This window comes from Labeo rohita, chromosome 5 (assembly GCF_022985175.1).
Source record: "Labeo rohita strain BAU-BD-2019 chromosome 5, IGBB_LRoh.1.0, whole genome shotgun sequence".
Lineage (NCBI taxonomy): Eukaryota > Metazoa > Chordata > Actinopteri > Cypriniformes > Cyprinidae > Labeo > Labeo rohita.
Window position 1 is genome coordinate 22,494,198 of NC_066873.1, and position 17,990 is coordinate 22,512,187.

The 17,990-nt window shown below is 35.5% G+C and overlaps 2 protein-coding genes across 6 annotated transcripts in view; both read right to left on the bottom strand.

Annotated features, from left to right (window-relative positions):
* Positions 1-11,208, bottom strand: part of fras1 (Fraser extracellular matrix complex subunit 1) — a 137,775-nt gene extending 126,567 nt beyond the window's left edge. For 4 of the 5 annotated variants that reach the window (XM_051109999.1, XM_051109998.1, XM_051109997.1 and 1 more), the window contains exons 1-2: positions 10,183-10,610; positions 8,873-8,904 (exon numbers count right to left, since the gene is read on the bottom strand). In XM_051109999.1, coding sequence (XP_050965956.1) covers positions 8,873-8,904; positions 10,183-10,249 — 99 coding nt within the window. In that variant the 5' untranslated portion in view covers positions 10,250-10,610. Of the gene's footprint in view, positions 1-8,872; positions 8,905-10,182; positions 10,611-11,145 lie in introns of those variants that run through there. The other variant, XM_051110000.1, reaches the window with a different exon arrangement.
* A 943-nt stretch (positions 11,209-12,151) lies between these two features.
* mrpl1 (mitochondrial ribosomal protein L1) lies at positions 12,152-17,987 on the bottom strand. Its single transcript, XM_051109237.1, has 9 exons — positions 17,875-17,987; positions 17,428-17,548; positions 15,504-15,768; positions 14,955-15,038; positions 14,756-14,827; positions 12,953-13,064; positions 12,754-12,851; positions 12,534-12,615; positions 12,152-12,313 (listed from the first exon to the last, which is right to left on the bottom strand). The coding sequence occupies exons 1-9, from the start codon at positions 17,903-17,905 to the stop codon at positions 12,216-12,218; spliced, it is 963 nt and encodes a 320-aa protein (XP_050965194.1). The 5' UTR covers positions 17,906-17,987; the 3' UTR covers positions 12,152-12,215.
* Positions 17,988-17,990: the final 3 nt, after the last annotated feature.

Consider the following 17,990-nt stretch of genomic DNA (forward strand, 5'->3'; position numbering starts at 1 on the left):
GGGTAGGTTAGGGTGAAAAACTCCATCTCATTTTCTCCTCCAACTTCAAAATTGTCAGACATCGTTGTTTTACCCTTGTTTTGTAAAAGATTTTCTTTGCACATTCACTTTGTAAACACTGGGTTGATACTTCTACATCACGTGTGACCTTTCCAGTGTGTATTTTTTTTTTTTTTTAAGAAAATGATCAATCGTTTTGGTAGATAAGCCCCTTATTCCTCAACTGAGATTGTGTAGAGCCGGTAGAAGCTGCATTGAAACTTCAACCCATTTGCTCCCATTGAAGTCCACTATCTGGAGAAAAAACCAGGAAAGTTTTCCTCAAAAACCCTAATTTCTTTTCGACTGAAGAAAGAAAGACATGAACAATTTGGATGACATGTAGGTGAGTAAATCATTTTTATTCTGGAAGTGAAATAATCCTTTAACTGTGTAAATGATTGGCTCTGAGGTGTTTTATCTCTTGATTGCAGTGCATATGTCAGCAGTGATTTGGGATGTCTTTAATTAGAGAACAGTCCTGCTATTAAAGGAGTTTAAGTTTGACTATAGAGCGTTGCGAAAGTCTGCCATGTGTTTGCTTTCTAATTCCCCACCATTTAAAATGGCACCGGCGATAAGGGGCCATTCATGAGGTGGATTAATATTTCCACAACAGACTCAGGCATTCCTTTTTAAACCGGCAAAACATCTCAGGAGTTTCCATTCAACACTCTGAAAAGGAGCTTTGTAATAAAATTCCAAGACACAATCAAGATAAGGATCACGTACCTTAATTTTATTACAAATCACGCCTAAATTACTCTCATAAATGCCAGTTTGGATTGAATTGATGCTGATTATAAAAGCTATTCATTTTGCTGCATGAACCTGCCAGGGGCTTGCCTCTAGTTAAGTTCATTATCAAACACTGCTGAAGAACGTGGAATTGGAAGAACGTTTGCTTGGCTGAGGCTTGATGTTAGATCCCTTGTTATCAGTTGGGACTTTCGCCAAGACCTGTAGATTTAATGTGTGAAGATCTCTTTTTACCAGCAAAACAAGTGCAAACTCAGTCCCGACGTCTTGTGCGGCAGGCCACACCGTGAAGCTTTTGTTTTGCCACCGAACAGGAGAACATGAACAAGAACCAAAATTAGGCACTTGAGGGGGGAGAAGGCTGGAGCCAGAGACAGGCCCCGTCTGGCTGTCTTTCCTCAGGCTACCGTCTTTCCGCACCTCTGTTGCATCACCTCCGCTTGTCTCCATGGAATTGACAGAGGGAGCCATGCTCAAAAACACAGCAGAAACAATAGCAGGGGTGAAGTCACAGATGTGAAGCTAACCACAAGGATATGCTGAATCTCTGACAAGGCACTCTCCGCAAACACTCTCATTTCAAAATTAAACACTTTATGAGCAATTTAACTTTGGGTTAACCTTTAAAAAAAGCACTGTCAGTTCATTCTGCACAAGAGTACACACTTTGGGGTGGTTTAGGTGCTACAGTTGAGGTCAAAAGTTCCAGCTTGAGAAGGAAACGTGATGCATTATAGGCCAGGGGATCAGAAGATCAGGGTAAATTTAACTTATTTTGTCTTCTGGGAAACATGTAACGATCTTCTGTAGCCTCTGAAGGGCAGTACTAAATAAAAAAATACGATATTTAGGCGAAATAAGAAAAATGTACACATCTTCATTCTATTCAAAAGTTTTCACCCCCGTCTCCTAATGCATGTTTTTTTCCTTCTGGAGCATCAGTGAGTGTTTGAACCTTCTTTAATATTTGGATATGAGTCCCTCAGTTGTCCTCAGTGTGAAAAGACGGATCTCAAAATCATACAGTCATTGTTGGAAAGACTTCAAATACACAAAAATGCTGGAAAACCATAGAATCTGTGGGACCTGAAGGATTTTTCTGAACAGCGGGCAGTTTAACTGTTCAGGACAAACAAGGGACTCATGAACAACTATCACTAAACAAAAAAAATGTGGATCATTCACATTTTCACATAAACCTGGTAATTTTTGTAAATTCAGCTATTATTTTTTCTTGTGGACTATATGTAAACATATTTTATCTGAAATATCTTATTCAGGTCAGTACTAAATAAACAATAACAAGCATTTTGCATGATCCCTCTTATTTTGGTAAAATAACTACCATTTTAATGATTCTAAACTTTTGACCTCACCTACATATAGTACCGTAGCTACCATATAAAGAATCTGTTAAGCCCAGTATGGTTCTTCAACGGTTCTTCAGCAGTTCTTAAGGTGCTATATAGCACCACTGCCATACAAAGAACCTGTTGACCCCTAATTCTCTCTTAGTTTAGTTGGGGAACAGATTAAAAACAACATTAAAATACAGTGTATTTCCTGAAGATAACATGGTTCTCAAACATTTTTTTCTCCAAAGCCCCCCATTAGGAAATATTCCCGAAACACAAGGATTTTTTACCTCAGAAAAGCATAAAAATGAATCAAAAAAAGCTTCTGCCATTGTAGTAAATTCCCATTCACAGCAAACATATGAGAGTGCAGTAACATATCTAAAATCTAAGGAAGAGAATGGGTTTCATTTACATAGCACCACTTGACAAACACACTTTTAGTGCTTTTTAGCATCTTTTTTTTTTTTAGAGCATAGTCCTCCATTCCCGAAAGCTCCAGTTTGTGGTTAATCAGCAGGGGATGAAATTGTAGTGCATGAAGTGCTGAATCCTAAATGTCAGAACCAATCGTGTCTGAACATGAATTATTCTGACTGCCAGTGATTTGACTTCTGCCAGCAGCTGCACTTATGGAAGAGCGACAGGTAGCCGAACTCAGGTGCTATCTTCTGGAGTTCATTTCTCACGAGATCTCATATAACGCTGAACCTCCAGAGTAAAGTTTTAATCTCAGAAAAACAAACGTCAAAACAAATGGAAGCCTCATAAACATTTGCTTGTGTTACACAGCAAAATATCTATTCATCCATTCATACATCATTACTTACCTAAACTTTTTCAAACTTTTAGCCAAGCCTCTGTCAAACCAACTTTTCTTTTCTACTTAAAAATTGGTTATATTAATTTCTGTCAATTCACTTCAATTCTTCCTCCTCCTTACATTCCAAACTAAACTATAATTGTAAAATGCATTCTCAGTTCAATTCTAAATGGTACTCGGCCTTCATCTCTCCAACACGGTTAATAGCCATCACACGAAATTGGACATTCTGTCATCTCAACCTCATGTCGTTCCAAAACTGTATGACTTTCTTTCTTCTGTGGAACATAAAAGAGAATATTTAGAAGAATGGCAACAGGCACCAAAACTGATTTGTTCCCAAAATTCTTAAAAATATCATCTTTTACATTCAGCTTTGGAACAGCATCAAGGTGAGCAAATGATGCCACAGTTTTCTCTTTAACTCATCTGTTTAACAGTCACGGCCATAAATAAGGTCACATGTGCCTTCTTTTTAACTATTTCAAGTTATGTTGCTTGGAGAAACAGATCATCACCACATTAATAACATAAACATTAGACAAAAGCTAGCTAAACATCCTCTGAGGTCCTGTTTAAGAATACATACCATTTAAAACTAGCAATCTGTCCACAGCGTTAGACAAGATACAAACACGCTTCAACTCAGAGCTGTAAGACAATCACTTGGAATGAACTAAGGAACAAAAGGCGATGACCTCCAGACAAACACCTCAGAAATGACACCGTCAAGCCAGAACTAGCTGTTTAAGGGGGTTTTAGATAGTTTAGCCTGTTTGGAGTGTTTGTCTATTAGTCAAGCAGGGTGTTTGCTTTTAAGCAAGTATCTATGTGCATGCTTAAAGAACGACTCAAAATCCGTGCTCTGTTTGAGCATCCAGGAAATCCTGGATCCAGGAATTTAAAGACTGCTAAGCCACTTTTCAAATATCCCTGCATGCTCTTTACTCAACTGGTTTGTCATATTGCTGTTTAGCTCAAACAGTGGGGCAAAATTGTATGTGTTCAGTGGGCCAGAAAGGTCAAAGCCAGTTTGGTACCTAAAGGACTGCAGGATTACCCATTAAAGCCACATGAAGTAATCCACACCAGGAAGCGTATGGAATACCTCCTTCATTAATGGAGCATGAATAAACAGGCTCTGCTCACCACAAATTATAACTGTAGAAATAAAATCCAACAGTAAATAAAAAGGTTTGTGATTACTAGCAACAGAGAATATAAGTTCTATTAAGTTTTTTTTAATGTAAAAGTCTGCAGGATTAGAGTTCAACTTCACATTCAGGTGTGTTGAGAATTTTAAAAACAGGCCAAGTATTAAATGACCAGTCTAGATATAAAAGTAAAGATGGTGTGTGAACAGTAGAAAAACACCCGAAGGAGGCTTAAGATGGCGAGAACCTCCATGCGCCTTGAGGTCATGAAGCCCTGGGCTTTATCCTCTGAAGATCATGGCTATCATCCTAAAAGGCATCATGGGTGGCATGAAAGCTCCAGAATGAACATCAATTACTGGTGACGCCCACCCTACTAAATCTTAAATGGAGTAACACTGTATTCCTTCCGCACACAATTTAATTTATTGGGAGGTTAAAATTACAAAATAAAATCCTTAAACGAGATACACTACCAGTCAAAAGTTTTTGATTTTTAATGTTTTTAAAAGAAGCCTCTTCTGCTCACCAAGCCTGCATTTATTTAATCCAAAGTACAGCAAAAACAGTATTTAAAAAAATATATATATTTCTATTTAAAATAACTCTTTTCTATTTGAATTTATTTTGAAATGTAATTGTTTTCCTGTTATTTCAAAGCTGAATTTTTAGCATCATTACTCCAGTCACATGATCCTTCAGAAACCATCTAATATTCTGATTTTCTGCTCAAAAAACATTATTAATTTCTTTCTTTTAAAATATATTAAAATAGAAAGAAGTTATTTTACATAGTAAAAAAAAAAAAAAAAAAAAAAAAAAAAAATCACAGTATTACTGCTTTTCCTGTATTTTGGATTAAATAATGTATTAAATTAAATAATAAGTAGTGTAAAACAACACCATTTTTACCTTGCCAAAATGAGCTCTGCAAAAATTATCCTGTTCTGGTTGAGGTTGCTTTAAATTTTAATGAGCTCTGCTTACCCCACCCCTCTCTTCTCTCTGCGGAGAGACAAGCCTGTTTACTTTAGCCGCGTTTAGCCGTTAAACATGCTAACTAGCATATTATTAGGAAAGGTGATTGCAAAGATTTATAAAACCCTTATACTCACTTCTGCTGTAAGTGAAGCTGGATCACAAATGAATTGCGCGAACATAAACGGATATATGAAGATCTGGAGGCGCATTCCCTTCACAAACAAATGTAATCCACTGCATCTTCAGCAGCTCAGATGTCGGGAGTAAATGACGACCACTATGTTCATTATTACATCCAGCAACACAACACCGCAATCGCTCAATCACAGATATTCTTGTCTAATTTACATCCCTGCTCTGGCATCGAAACAATGGAGGTCAGACTGTTACAGCTGATTTAAGGCGGGTCTGAGGTAAGACGCTCATGTCAGTCAACTATTGTGGGAGCGCCACACCGACAGGCATCTGAGAATGGCTCGATTTGAAAAAGGGGATATTATTTTTACAGAATAATTTAAAAACCACTGCATGGATTTTTATCATTATAAGGTAGATTTGTACATACACTGCCAACACACATTAATGTTTAAACAACATGTAAAAGTGAATTTTGTATCCGAAGACCCCTTTAAACCATATATCCTTAGTTACTTTGAAACTTCTAAAGACTGTAAGTAGTTAATTACAAAATTGCATAATGTTAAAATTAATTTTACTCCCACTAGTTCCTATTTGCTCTCCAGATAAACTGTGGATGCATTCAAATTAGCTAAATATTTTCTTTTAAACCCAATCAAACAAGCAAAATCTGTGCCATTTCTCTGTTTAGTCGGTCTATTCTTAAGTTGCCCTACATTTCGATTGCTTAGAGGCGGACTACTTGCAATGCAAGGAATTTGTGCTCCAGGGCATGAGTGATATGTTTAGATGTGGTGTTGTACCCTTATTTCAGAGCGTGCTGCTGAATGGAAAGGGTGAGCGCTATTGCACTGGGTCTCATTAATCTTTATACTGTATTCATTGCAAGGACTCTTCACAGCAGAAATGCACAAAACTGCTTTTTTTCTACCAGCGCCTGCTAGGACAAAATTAACACTCCTGAGAAGTCCCCCCATCTGTCATATCATCTACAGTTTTAGTTCAGTTGTATTTAATGCTCTCTGTTTTCAAAACGCTGAAGGCTGAAGTAGCAGAGTCATAAATAATGACAGAAAAACTTTAGAGCAACTGCCAAATAACTCTCAACAGGCTCTTCAAATTACATTTGCATGTTCAACTAATGTCACACAACAATAATTACATACACACGTTCAACTCAATGTCACTGTTACACATAACAACAGATGCTTAGTTTCTACCGCCATAAAACATGTGAAAATTGAAAATATTCTACTACTCAATAGTTTGTTATTTTAAAAAAGTCTTTTATGCTCACCAAGGCTGCATTTATTTGATCAAAAATACTGTTAAAATTGTAATATTGTGATATATTATTACAAATAAAATAACTGTTTTCTGTTTTAATATATTTAAAATATAATTTATTCCTCCGATGGCAAAGTCGAATCTTCATCAGCCGTTACTCCAGTGTTTAGTGTTATGTGATTCTTCAGAGATCATCCTAATATGCTGACTTGGTTCTCAGGAAACATTTCTTATTATTATCAACTTTGAAAAATTGATTGGAACATTGTGCTAAAAATTTTTTCAAGACTCTCATCTAATAGAAAGTTAAAAGAAACAGCACCGATTTGTAATAGAAATCCTTATACACTACCAGTCAAAAGTTTTTGAACAGTACAATTTTTAATGTTTTTTAAAGAAATCTCCTCTGCTCACCAAGCCTGCATTTATTTGATCCAACGTACAGCAAAAACAGTAAAATTCTGAAATATATTTACTATTTAAAATAACTGTTTTCTGTTTGAATATATATATATAATTTATTCCTGTGATCACAGCTAAATTTTCAGCATCTAATATGCTGATTTGCTTTTTTTTTAAATGACCCAATTAAAATTTTATTATTATTATTATCAATATTTAAAACAGGAAAGTAGATTTTTTTCAGGATTCTTTGATGAATAGAAAGATCCAAAGATCAGCATTTATCTGAAATAAAAAGCTTGTGTAACATTATACACTATACCATTCAAGTCATATATATATATATATATATATATATATATATTTTTTTTTTTTTTTTTTTTTTTTTTTGAGCAGCAAATCTGAATACTAGAATGATTTCTGAAGGATCATGTGACTGAAATAATGATGCTAAAATTCAGCTTTGAAATCACAGGAATAAATTATATTTTAAAATATATTCAGATAGAAAAGTTATTTTAAATAGTAAAAATATTTCAAAATTGTACTGTTTTCTCTGTACTTTGGATCCAATAAATGCAAGCTTGGTGAGCAGAAGAGACTTCTTAAAAAAAAAAAAAAAAACATTAACAATCTTGCTGTTAAAAAACTTTTGACTGGGAGCGTAAATGTCACAACAGTAACTTTTTAAAACATTTCAAGCAACCCTGCTGAATAAATGTATTTTCTTCTAGTTTTGAACGGTAATGTACCTTCACTTTCCTTCACTATCATCGAGCAAAGTGTTAAAAAGTTAACACAAAACACATAATTAGCCATCCGAAGAAAGCTGTACAAGTACTACAGAATCAAATCTCTTATTAATATTTCTAATACACCAAGAAACCAAATAAATAAAATAAAGATCAACTGTACAACCAATTTTGACTGGGGTTTACCATTCACTTGCTATCCTAATTAGTGCTTTGATTTAGCAAACAACTTCTGAAAAGTGTTTGGAGGCATAATTGCTACTTAAATCCAGTCTTTTTCCATATCAGGACTCTTTGGCTCCTTGTCCAGGTGTTTTGGCTGACTTTTCTTTTGAACTCCAAAGAGCCTCTTCCTGACTCCCTCCAGCATGTCTCCACCTGTCCACGACCGTCTTCCCAACCCTCTCCCCCTTTCCCCCACAAAGCCTCCTGAATCCCAGGAGGAGCCATGTTATAGCAAATAAAGCACACATACCATTCACTTCCATTCCCGGTTCTCAGAAAGGAATCTCGCTGCTGTGTTTACACTACTTTTAATTACTGTCATTACACAATAGCAGAGCCAGAGATGTGTCATTACTCTCCATTAAACCATTAAGAAAAACCATTGTGCACCACAGTTCCATGTACAAAGGTTGTGTTGAGCATTTCTACCAGATATTTTCTCTGTCATGACACAAAAAGTGCTTTGGTGCACTTACAATGAAGTACAAAATTACACACACACGTGTTCACATCCAAACCATTAGCTCTGCAAAAGGAAAAACAAAAGGCCAATCTCATCATCAACAACCGCAAAACCATGGGAGTCTGAAAGGTGCCTTGCAATTTGCACTGAGCTGTAGAAGAGACACCTGGATATAAGGTTTCTCTTCATTTATCAAGCTACATAATCCAGACCATCTCCTCCTCATTACCATTCACAAAGTCAGCACATGTTCATTATTCATGAGGCACTTCTCCTCAAATACATCTGTAGTGAATGTGAGACCTATTCTGACTGATACTTTATCAGGCGAATCCTTTCAATGCTAGTGCTGTGATAATGGGCCTCTAAATAATTAACAACACAATGTCTTGCATAAATGGGCCAGGAATATTGCTTAAAGCCCCAGATCTCAACACAAGTACATTAATCAAAGTTAAAAGGAAGTGAAAATAAGAAGAGGAATGGATACGTACCGCATACAATGAGCCTTGATGGACACACGCTCCTGTGAATGAAGAAAATGAGGTGAACAGGAGTGGAAAAGGATCGATACATCAGCTTTCACTTGCAGGACAATTGACAAGTTCGTGATTACTTGTGGACCAATGTCACAGTCATGGCAATCATGTGTCTGACAATGTCTTGGACGTTTATAAATGCCCTTGTTGTCACCCAACGCGAAAGAACACAAAAGATTGTCACACGGTTCAATAATGAAATTTAACGGTTGACCCGCAAAGGCTGTAAAGAGAAAGGATGTCAGCATGTTATAATCTTGCACAGTTTTACAGGTTTGACATTAATTTACAGTGTTAACACAAATACAGATGGGAGTAATGAGTAAAAGACCGAAATTATTTAAAGCTAAACAGTAAAATCACTCAAACAAATCAGAAAATAAATAAAGCTACAAAAATTGCATTAGATTGCAAGCAGGTAATCATGAAAACATGGTCCAGAATCTCTTGTGAAGATGAAGTTAACTGTGATTTTATGATGTCTAAATCAGAAAATGCATTTATGAGACTACAAAAATTGCATTAGATTGCAAGCAGGTAATCATGAAAACATGGTCCGGAATCTCTTGTGAAGATGAAGTTAACCGTGATGTTATGATGTCTTAATCAGAAAATAAATGCATTTAAGACTACAAAAATTGCATTTGAAGCCTGAAAACATAGTCCAGAAACTCTTGTAAAAATGAAGTTAACTGTGATGTTATGATGTCTTAATTAGAAAATAAATGCATTTAAGACTACAAAAATTGCATTAGATTGCAAGTGTGAAAACATGGTCCAGAAACTCCTGTGAAGATGAAGTTAACTGTGATGTTATGATGTCTAAAATCCAAGTTTTACTAGCTTCTCTCAGGAAATGCATGTTTATCTTGAGAAACAATGGCAACAATGTTAACTGTCACACTACTTCTCAATAATAATCACTAGCTAGTGAGTTATAGTGAATTTATGCAAATGTATCAAGTTGATGTGGAAAGATCAAGATAACAGATAAAGGATGCGGGTGCCGTTTTATAAACAGCATCATTCTGAGACACCATAGTCATAGAGTTATTTAATATTATGGGACTCTGTATTGCGCATTGCTTTTTTATTGCATATATCCCCGCGTACCTACGGGACAAACAGATTTATCCAGATTTGTAAATCGATTTTATTGCAACTACCAGTTCAGAAAAGAAATGCGCGCTGACCTGCGCGTTTTATCTATATCAGGCAACATTTACCAATGAATTCAGAAAAATCACGATAACAGAAACACCAACCTTGTGCTCCGGGCAAGCTGGTGCTGTATCCAATTAAAACGGTTAGAAGGATCCAAAGAGGACCCATATTCACTTTAGAAACTGCGTTAATCCAAAATGCTCAAAAATACAATCGCTTTAACTTGAATGTGAATTAGTGCGTATCATCGTTGCTCTCCTGCGGACTCAAATCAATCACCAGCGCCTGAGCTTGAAGTCTTGCGGACGGTCGGTATCGTAACTGGGAAGCATCCAGTCCGAGTGGATACAGTCCAGTGCGCTCTCCAGCGAAACTTCCTCACGGAGAGCGGTTCCCACACGAAATTCCTGCCTTTTAAAAGTACGGGACCATTGCAAAGACAACTTGAAGGCGAATAATTACAGAGGAACACGCACTAACAACCACTGAGCGTACGAGCCGCTCTTTAAAGTGAGTTATTGGAGACACGACCAGCTGCATTCACGAGTTGAGAAGCCCCCTCCTCCTCCTTTACCACTGTGGGAACAAAACCTGTGGCCATCAAAGTTTTGACGGGTATTAGGTTTGTGGTGGTCTTCTGTGAATGCTGTGAACTAAACTAACATTTTTAAGTTTTTAAAGCAAATTAATTTGTGTTTAAAAAAAATTGTTGCATTCCAAACTTGGTGGAATTATGCAAATTATATTTCTACAATTGAAAAATGTTCACATATTACTTAAAATAGCAGTGCAGTTTACGGTTAAAGATTCCTGAGTCACATGCAGCAGAGCAATCTGATCCATGCTTGGTGATCATTCAGGGACAAAAACAGAAATATATTAAACATTTGTAAACAAATCTTTTTAACCGTGCTATATTTTTAAATGCTGTTTTCAAATCTCTTCACATACAGTAAGCTTGTCTGTAAAATCATGATTGCTCTATTCCTAAGAGACCAATGCTTCTTGTAATTAAATATTTATACATAAATATTTGCATACATAGATATTGTAGCAAAAACTACCTTTGTTCATCTTAGCCCGTAACAAGGATATGTTGATGACGACAGAAATGAAAACAAAAAGTACTGCATTGGCATTAAAACTGAGCTTGATTAGTTTAGAAAAAATGTGTGAGCGGCAGTTTCTACTGCCACCTGCTGTTAGAAGTAGGGGATGACAGGGCCAGAAAAAAGCAGGGGAAAAAAAAAATCCAAAACATTTCTTTTCCTAGGCCCATGTTGTATAAATGATTAAACAAAGTTTAAAAATATGTGAATGTAAAAACTGAACTTTTACCCTATAGAATTGGGCCTAGGCCTTCTGTGGGACGTACATCTTCCCAATGCACACACACAAACACAAACACAAAAAAATTTTTTTTATTATCTTCATTAATCAACTTCTCTAGCTTGTTTCCAAATCTAAATTTCTAATAAGCTGGCTCTTTGATGCTTTTTAATGAACTGCTTTTGTTCTTTTACAAGTTGGTTTGGACAATTTATGGATAAATTATATCATATTTTTACAATTTATTTTCACTAATAACAAGAGCCAGGAGCCATCCAGTGAACTCATAATAATGCTCTTTGTAGTTTATTCAGCAATATATTAAATTTAAAGTGTACCATCACAAGAATAGACAGACTTTTGCAATAGTCACATATTAAAGGTATTTAACACCACAATTCATTATGCATTTCAGCAAGTGTTGGGATGTACTTACGAATATTTGAGCTTTTTAAAAACAAAATAACTCTAAAACTGTATTTGGCTTAAGCACAATCTAAAAAAAACATGCTTTAGGGATAAAGAGTTTTTGTAAGTAGTGTAGATAGAGGGGTAATAGTGTTAAGGCAACATTTGTCACCATATGCAAATAGTTTTTGGCATTCCATACCAACTTCATTCTGATGCTCAATGTGGGTTGAAATCCATTGCAACAGGACATCCTTATTGACCACATTGGACTTAAAACATGGTACTGTAAAAACTGGCTTCAGAATAAAAATCACACACTTAGACAATATCACATTTACCATTTTATTACAGTTTAAATGTTTTGTACAATGCACATATATACAAAGCAAAAATATCATGCCTTTTTCTCTTCCTGTGGTAATAATTCTTCGAATTTAATTTGCAAACCCTCACTTGACCTGCTGCAGACAATTGCTCGCTCAATAAAAGGACCTGGAAGAAAAAAAAGCAAAGACACAATACATTTTATTAAAATCAAAAATTATAAAAGTTACTTCCACCTAACAGCCAATTTTAAATCTACTTTTAGAAGTTTTTAAATGATCAAAGGTATTCAGCCTAGGCATTTGCACAAAAGAATGTGATTAAAATCTGAATTTGTGAGGTGGTTAGGATAATAAAATAAAATTAAATCAATACATAAATTACTGACCAAATTCTGCTGGTTTATGGCTTGCCACATCTTTTACAATGGCACGAATGTTTTCCAGAATATACTCCTTTGGCATGTCCAGCTGTTTAGAAAAAAACAAATTATGTTAAGTGAGGGAAAAAGCCTTACAGATGTGAAAATAAGCAGAAATCACCCTGTTCTCTTTTACTATATAACAAATAGAAATATCTGTCATTCAGAGCAGTTGGCTGTGACTTACTGTTGCAACTTGTGTGTTAACATAGATGTTCTCCACCATGTATTCATGACCACTCTTGAATAATGCAAGCATTTTGGGAATATTCATTCCAACAGACCCTGGTGCAAAAAAAAAAAAAACAACCAAAAAAAAAAGCCATTTAACCTCTGTTTAGTTGTACATTAATAGAACATGCCTGATACATGTGAAACTCACTGACCTCTCTTGCTCTTGGGAAACTTCTTCCTCAGTTTGTTCTTCAAAGGGAGCAGCTTTTGTATAATGTCTGGCTCAGCCAAGTAAAAATCTGCTGTGATCTCATCAGCTAAAATCTGTAATTGACATTAAAAGGCACACTAAGTAAATAAGCAATTGCAAAAATAAAAACAAATTGATTATGTGATAGCCAAAACACAGACTGAATTTGGGGTAAGTGGGTACTTTTTGAACGCAATGAAAATAAATAGCCATTTTTTTACACAGGCAATGAGAAGTCCACTTCCAGAATAAAAATTGTACTAACCCCCGTCATCTAAGATGTTCATGTCTTTTTTTCTTCAGTTGTAAAGAAATTATGTTTTTTGAGGAAAACATTTCAGGATTTTTTTTCCATGTAATGGACTGATATGGTGCCCCGATTTCGAACTTTAAAAGTGGCTTCAAACGATCCCAAATGTGTTTGTAAATGATCCCAGCCGAGGAAGAAGGGTCTTATCTAGCAAACCGATCTGTTTTTTCCATTTAAAAAATATGTATTCTGGTTCAAGACAGTTTGGGGTACACTGCCCTCCAAAAGTTTGGAAACGCCCTAGAAAATTGGGTTTTGGACAATATTGGCATGAATCCTTTTTAATTTGTGATAATTTTATACTGATAAAGGACACCACAAACTACAAAAACATATTACATAAAGAGTTTATACATAGAAAAAAAAAGAAATTTTCGATTCATCAAAATATCCACCATTAGCAGCTATTACAGCTCTGCATAATCTGGGCCTAAATTAATTGTATTCTTAATTGTAACTTAATTGGCAATCAATTGTTGAAGCTATTAAGGTGTGCCGACCCAAAAATCTTTTAAAAACCTGGGCCAAGTTTAAACCAGTAACCAGGCATTATAGCTGGGGCAAAGGGCCATGTCGGACTTTGACATGTATATATTGCCATTATTATGTAATCAAAATGAAAATTATTATTGCTGGTCTTCAATGATAATGTCAAGTTACTTTACTGTATTTACACCAAAAAATGATAAGGATTTATGCTGATATCGTCCAAAACCACACTTTGCCAGGGGTGTTTCCAAACTTTTGGAGGGCAGTGTATGTCGAAATACTCCAATCATATTTTCTCCCTCAACTTCATAAATCATTACAAAATCATTCTACATCGCTGCAGAAGTACCAGCCCAGTCTTCACAATGTGAATATGCAAAGAAGATCAAACACCCTCAACAAAAAAGGTAAAACATACCCTAACTGTCATGAACTGGATAAAAACAGAGTTCAGGCAGAGTAAGACAAGATGAGCGTTTGACATCAAAAAGTATTTTTTTATAAAAATAACCGATCGTTTCGCTAGAGAAGACCCTTCTTCCTCGGCTGGGAAGTCCACTATATAGAGAAAAATGCTTAAACGTTTTCCTCCAAAAACACATTTTCTTTATGGCTGAAGAAAGTTCTTGGATGACAAGGGGGTGAGTATATTATCTGTAAACTTTTATTCTGGAAGTGGACTTCTTTAAACACTATCCCTTGGTTTCACAGACAAGGCTTAAACCTAGTCCCAAACTAAAATGCAAGTCTGAGCTGTTTCAACTGAAAGAAACTTCAGTGCCCTTGTTTTGTCTCAATATGCACACCAATGATGTTTTTTTCCTAAGGCATGTTTATAAAAATTACTTTAATGTCCTAACTGAACTATGGCCTAACCCTGGCTTAGTCTAAGCCCTGTCTGTGAAACCAGCCCCATATGTAGGAATTACATATCTACCAGCAATGGTAGATTCACATGAGCTTTACCTTCTCAACCAGTTCTGCTCCACCTGCAAATGCTGCTCCATTCTCCATCGCTATCCTGGCTTGATCTGGATTCTGTAAAACCATAAATCTGCAATTAATGCATATAAACTGTACAGCCTCCTTAAATGGAGCTGTACAATACATTCTATCAAATTATGTGTAATGTTTAACATAATTGTCCAAAGACTGATGCTCCCACCTCAGTGAAAACCACTATTTTGTTGATGTCCGACTTGAAGGGATGTGGTAAATGTATTGTGCTAACAAACGGATCCACTTTTTTCTGAAACAAATCAATGGAAAGTCATTAAGGTTTAATGTTCTGTTCAAAGGGCAACATCACAAGAATAGACAGACTTTTGCATCAGTCGCATACAAAATGTTTTTATGACTTCTGACCGATCATGTGACACTGAAACTGAAGTATTGAAGCTGAAAAACTTCAACACAACAGGAATAAATTACATATTAATAGTAAAATATACAATATATTAAAATAGAAAAGTTATTTTAAATTAAAATAATATTTCACAATATTATGTTTTTTGCTGTATTTTTAAACAAATACACCCATTGTATGCATAAAAGACTTCTTACCGGCACCTTTTAAACTTTTAAACAGTAGTGTATGTTTTCAGAAATTTAGAAATAAAAGAAATTTAATATTTTAAACAAAATTTACTTAAATTAGACTTTCAAAATAACTTTAAAAATTAAAAGCTTTAAAAAATAACCACCCAAAATGTACCTTTTTCTCCAGTTTCATATCGAGACGTAGGTTAATGTACACAGGCTGGTTTTCAGGGCTGAAATCCAGCTTCTGAAAGTTCTTCAGCATTTCAATGGCCACGGATGTCTCATGGATAGGTTTGGGATAGTGCCTCACCATGTACACATCATCTACCGGAGCCCAGGCTGTGAGTCCATAGGGTTTATGTCTGTTTGTGTCATCAACCTTTTTTTTCTCTTTCACCACCTTTTCTTGAACAGCATCCTCTTTCTTCTCTTTTTGCCTGCAAAAAGAGTGTTTTGATGAAAATCTTGATTCTTCTTACTATATTCATTTTTTTGCATGGTTTCTAAGTTTGTCAGCTTGTTGAATACAAAATATCTACAACCCCAATTCCAGAAAAGTTGGGATGTTTTGTGAAATGCTGTAAAATCAAGAATATGTTATCTGTTCGTTCTGTTTAACCGTCATTTAATTGACTGAAGTACAAAGAAAAAAAAATACAATGTTTTCACTGGCCAACTTTTAATTTTATTTTGTAAATATAACCAAATTTTGATTTAAATGGCTGCAACACACTCCAAAAACACTGGGACAGAGGCAAAATAAAAGTGAAAACTGGCAGAAAAGGTTATAGAATATCCAAATTAAACCATTTTGAAACAGCAAGCAGGTGACATGGAAATCATGTTTGGGTAACCAGAAAGCTCCTAATAAGGAGCATTTCAGACTTTGCAAGTGAAGCTGGATCATGGCTCATCACTTTCATGACAACAGTGTCAAAAAAAATAAATAAATAAATAATAATAATAATTATAATTTTATATATATATATATATATATATATATATATATATATATATATATATATATATCTTTCACCAGCTACCTCACATTATATTGTGAAAAGATTCAGGGAGAGAAAGTCAGTCTGTGCAGAGCAAGGCAGGACACCTCAGGTGAATGTGCATGACCTTTGAACCCTCAGATGTCAGGAGTACTTCAGAAAAACCACTATCACTTAACACATTCTGCATCTGCATCAATAAATGCAATTTGAATTTCTGTTACTCTAGCAGAAAGCTATACATCAATTCTACACAATGATGCCATGGGGTTCTCTGGGCCAGGGCTCATCTCAGATAGTCAAAAAGATGATGCAAATGTGTGCTGTGTGACGAGTACACGTTTCAATTTGTTTCTGGTAAAAATGGATGTTGAGTTCTCAGTACCAAAGACCAAAAGGACCATCCAGACTTTCATCAGCGACAGATGCAAACACAAACAACTGTCATGGTATGGGAGTTCAGCAGAGCAAACGGCATTGGTGACTGGAATATGCACAAAGGTACCACTGAAATAGAGGCATGTTTTGGGATTGTACAGACACTGCCATCAAGATGACATCTTTCATGGGAAGTCCATGGTTATTAGATCAAGACAATACCAGGTCTTTTTCTCTTGAAAATGTATGACCAGCCATGAAAAGGAGAATCAGACAACAACAATCACAGACTGCTAAGCATATGAAGTTTTTTTTTTTTAAATCAAGCCAGTTTGGACAACAATTTTGCTTGCAAAACTTGTAAGTATTAGTATCCTCAATTCCCAAACAATTAAACATTGTAATTAAAAGGAAAGTTGATGTGACACAGTGTTAAACATGCCTCTGTCCCAACTTTTTTAGAGTGTGTTGCAGGCATGAAAATCTAATTTTGTTTATATTTACAAAATAAAATTAAAAGTTGGCCAGGGAAAACAATGGACTTTTTTTCTTTGTACATTAGGCAATTAAATAAAGGTTAAAGAGAATGAACATATATTACATTTTTGATTTTATGGCATTTCATGAAACTTAGCAATTTTTCTGGAATTGGGGTTGTGCAATTTAGTTTATTTAGACAACATCTTTATCATGGTGACTAGTGTAAAGAGAACTCACTTGGCTGCGGCAGCAGCGTAGGATCTGACAGGCTGCTGTCTGTGTGCAGCCAGAGAGTAGCAGGAGACAGATGGAGCTCTGCATGTGAAGAACAGACTCTGACATCTGGGTAACGATAATACTGTGCATGAAACAGGACACATGAGCAAAACAGAATTACAGTGACTGGGTTAAAATGACATGTTAATGATTACAATTTTTTTAACTAATTAGTCATTTAAAAAATACTGAAATTCTGAAGTATCCTTCCTACAGACACACTGCATAAATTCATATAAGCATAAGAGATCGTGATTAAAGCTGTTAGCTTGTGTAGATGCACAACGCGATATTTAACACACCAGCTCAAGTATTCTACCCATGACAGTCTGCATGTTAATAACCTCTGAAAATATATCGAAATGTAGAAAAAATAAGAAAAATAATATGTAACGTTTCAAAACTGACCTCTTAAAATGCTCCTCGAGGGGGCAGCCATGTTGACAGACTTTGGTGTTACACTTAAATTTCCCTTCTAAATCATCAACCGGCGTTAAGCGTTCCCACTCATAATATCTCTATGA

Bases quoted from the DNA above. Each gene is read 5' to 3' on its own strand.
- mrpl1 (XM_051109237.1), bottom strand. From the start codon at position 17,905: ATGGCTGCCCCCTCGAGGAGCATTTTAAGAG. The intron at 13,065-14,755 runs GTAAAGCTCATG...TGTCAATTACAG, and splicing joins GAGCAGAACTGGTTGAGAAG to ATTTTAGCTGATGAGATCAC. The intron at 12,852-12,952 runs GTCAGTGAGTTT...TTTTTGCACCAG, and splicing joins GTTTCCCAAGAGCAAGAGAG to GGTCTGTTGGAATGAATATT.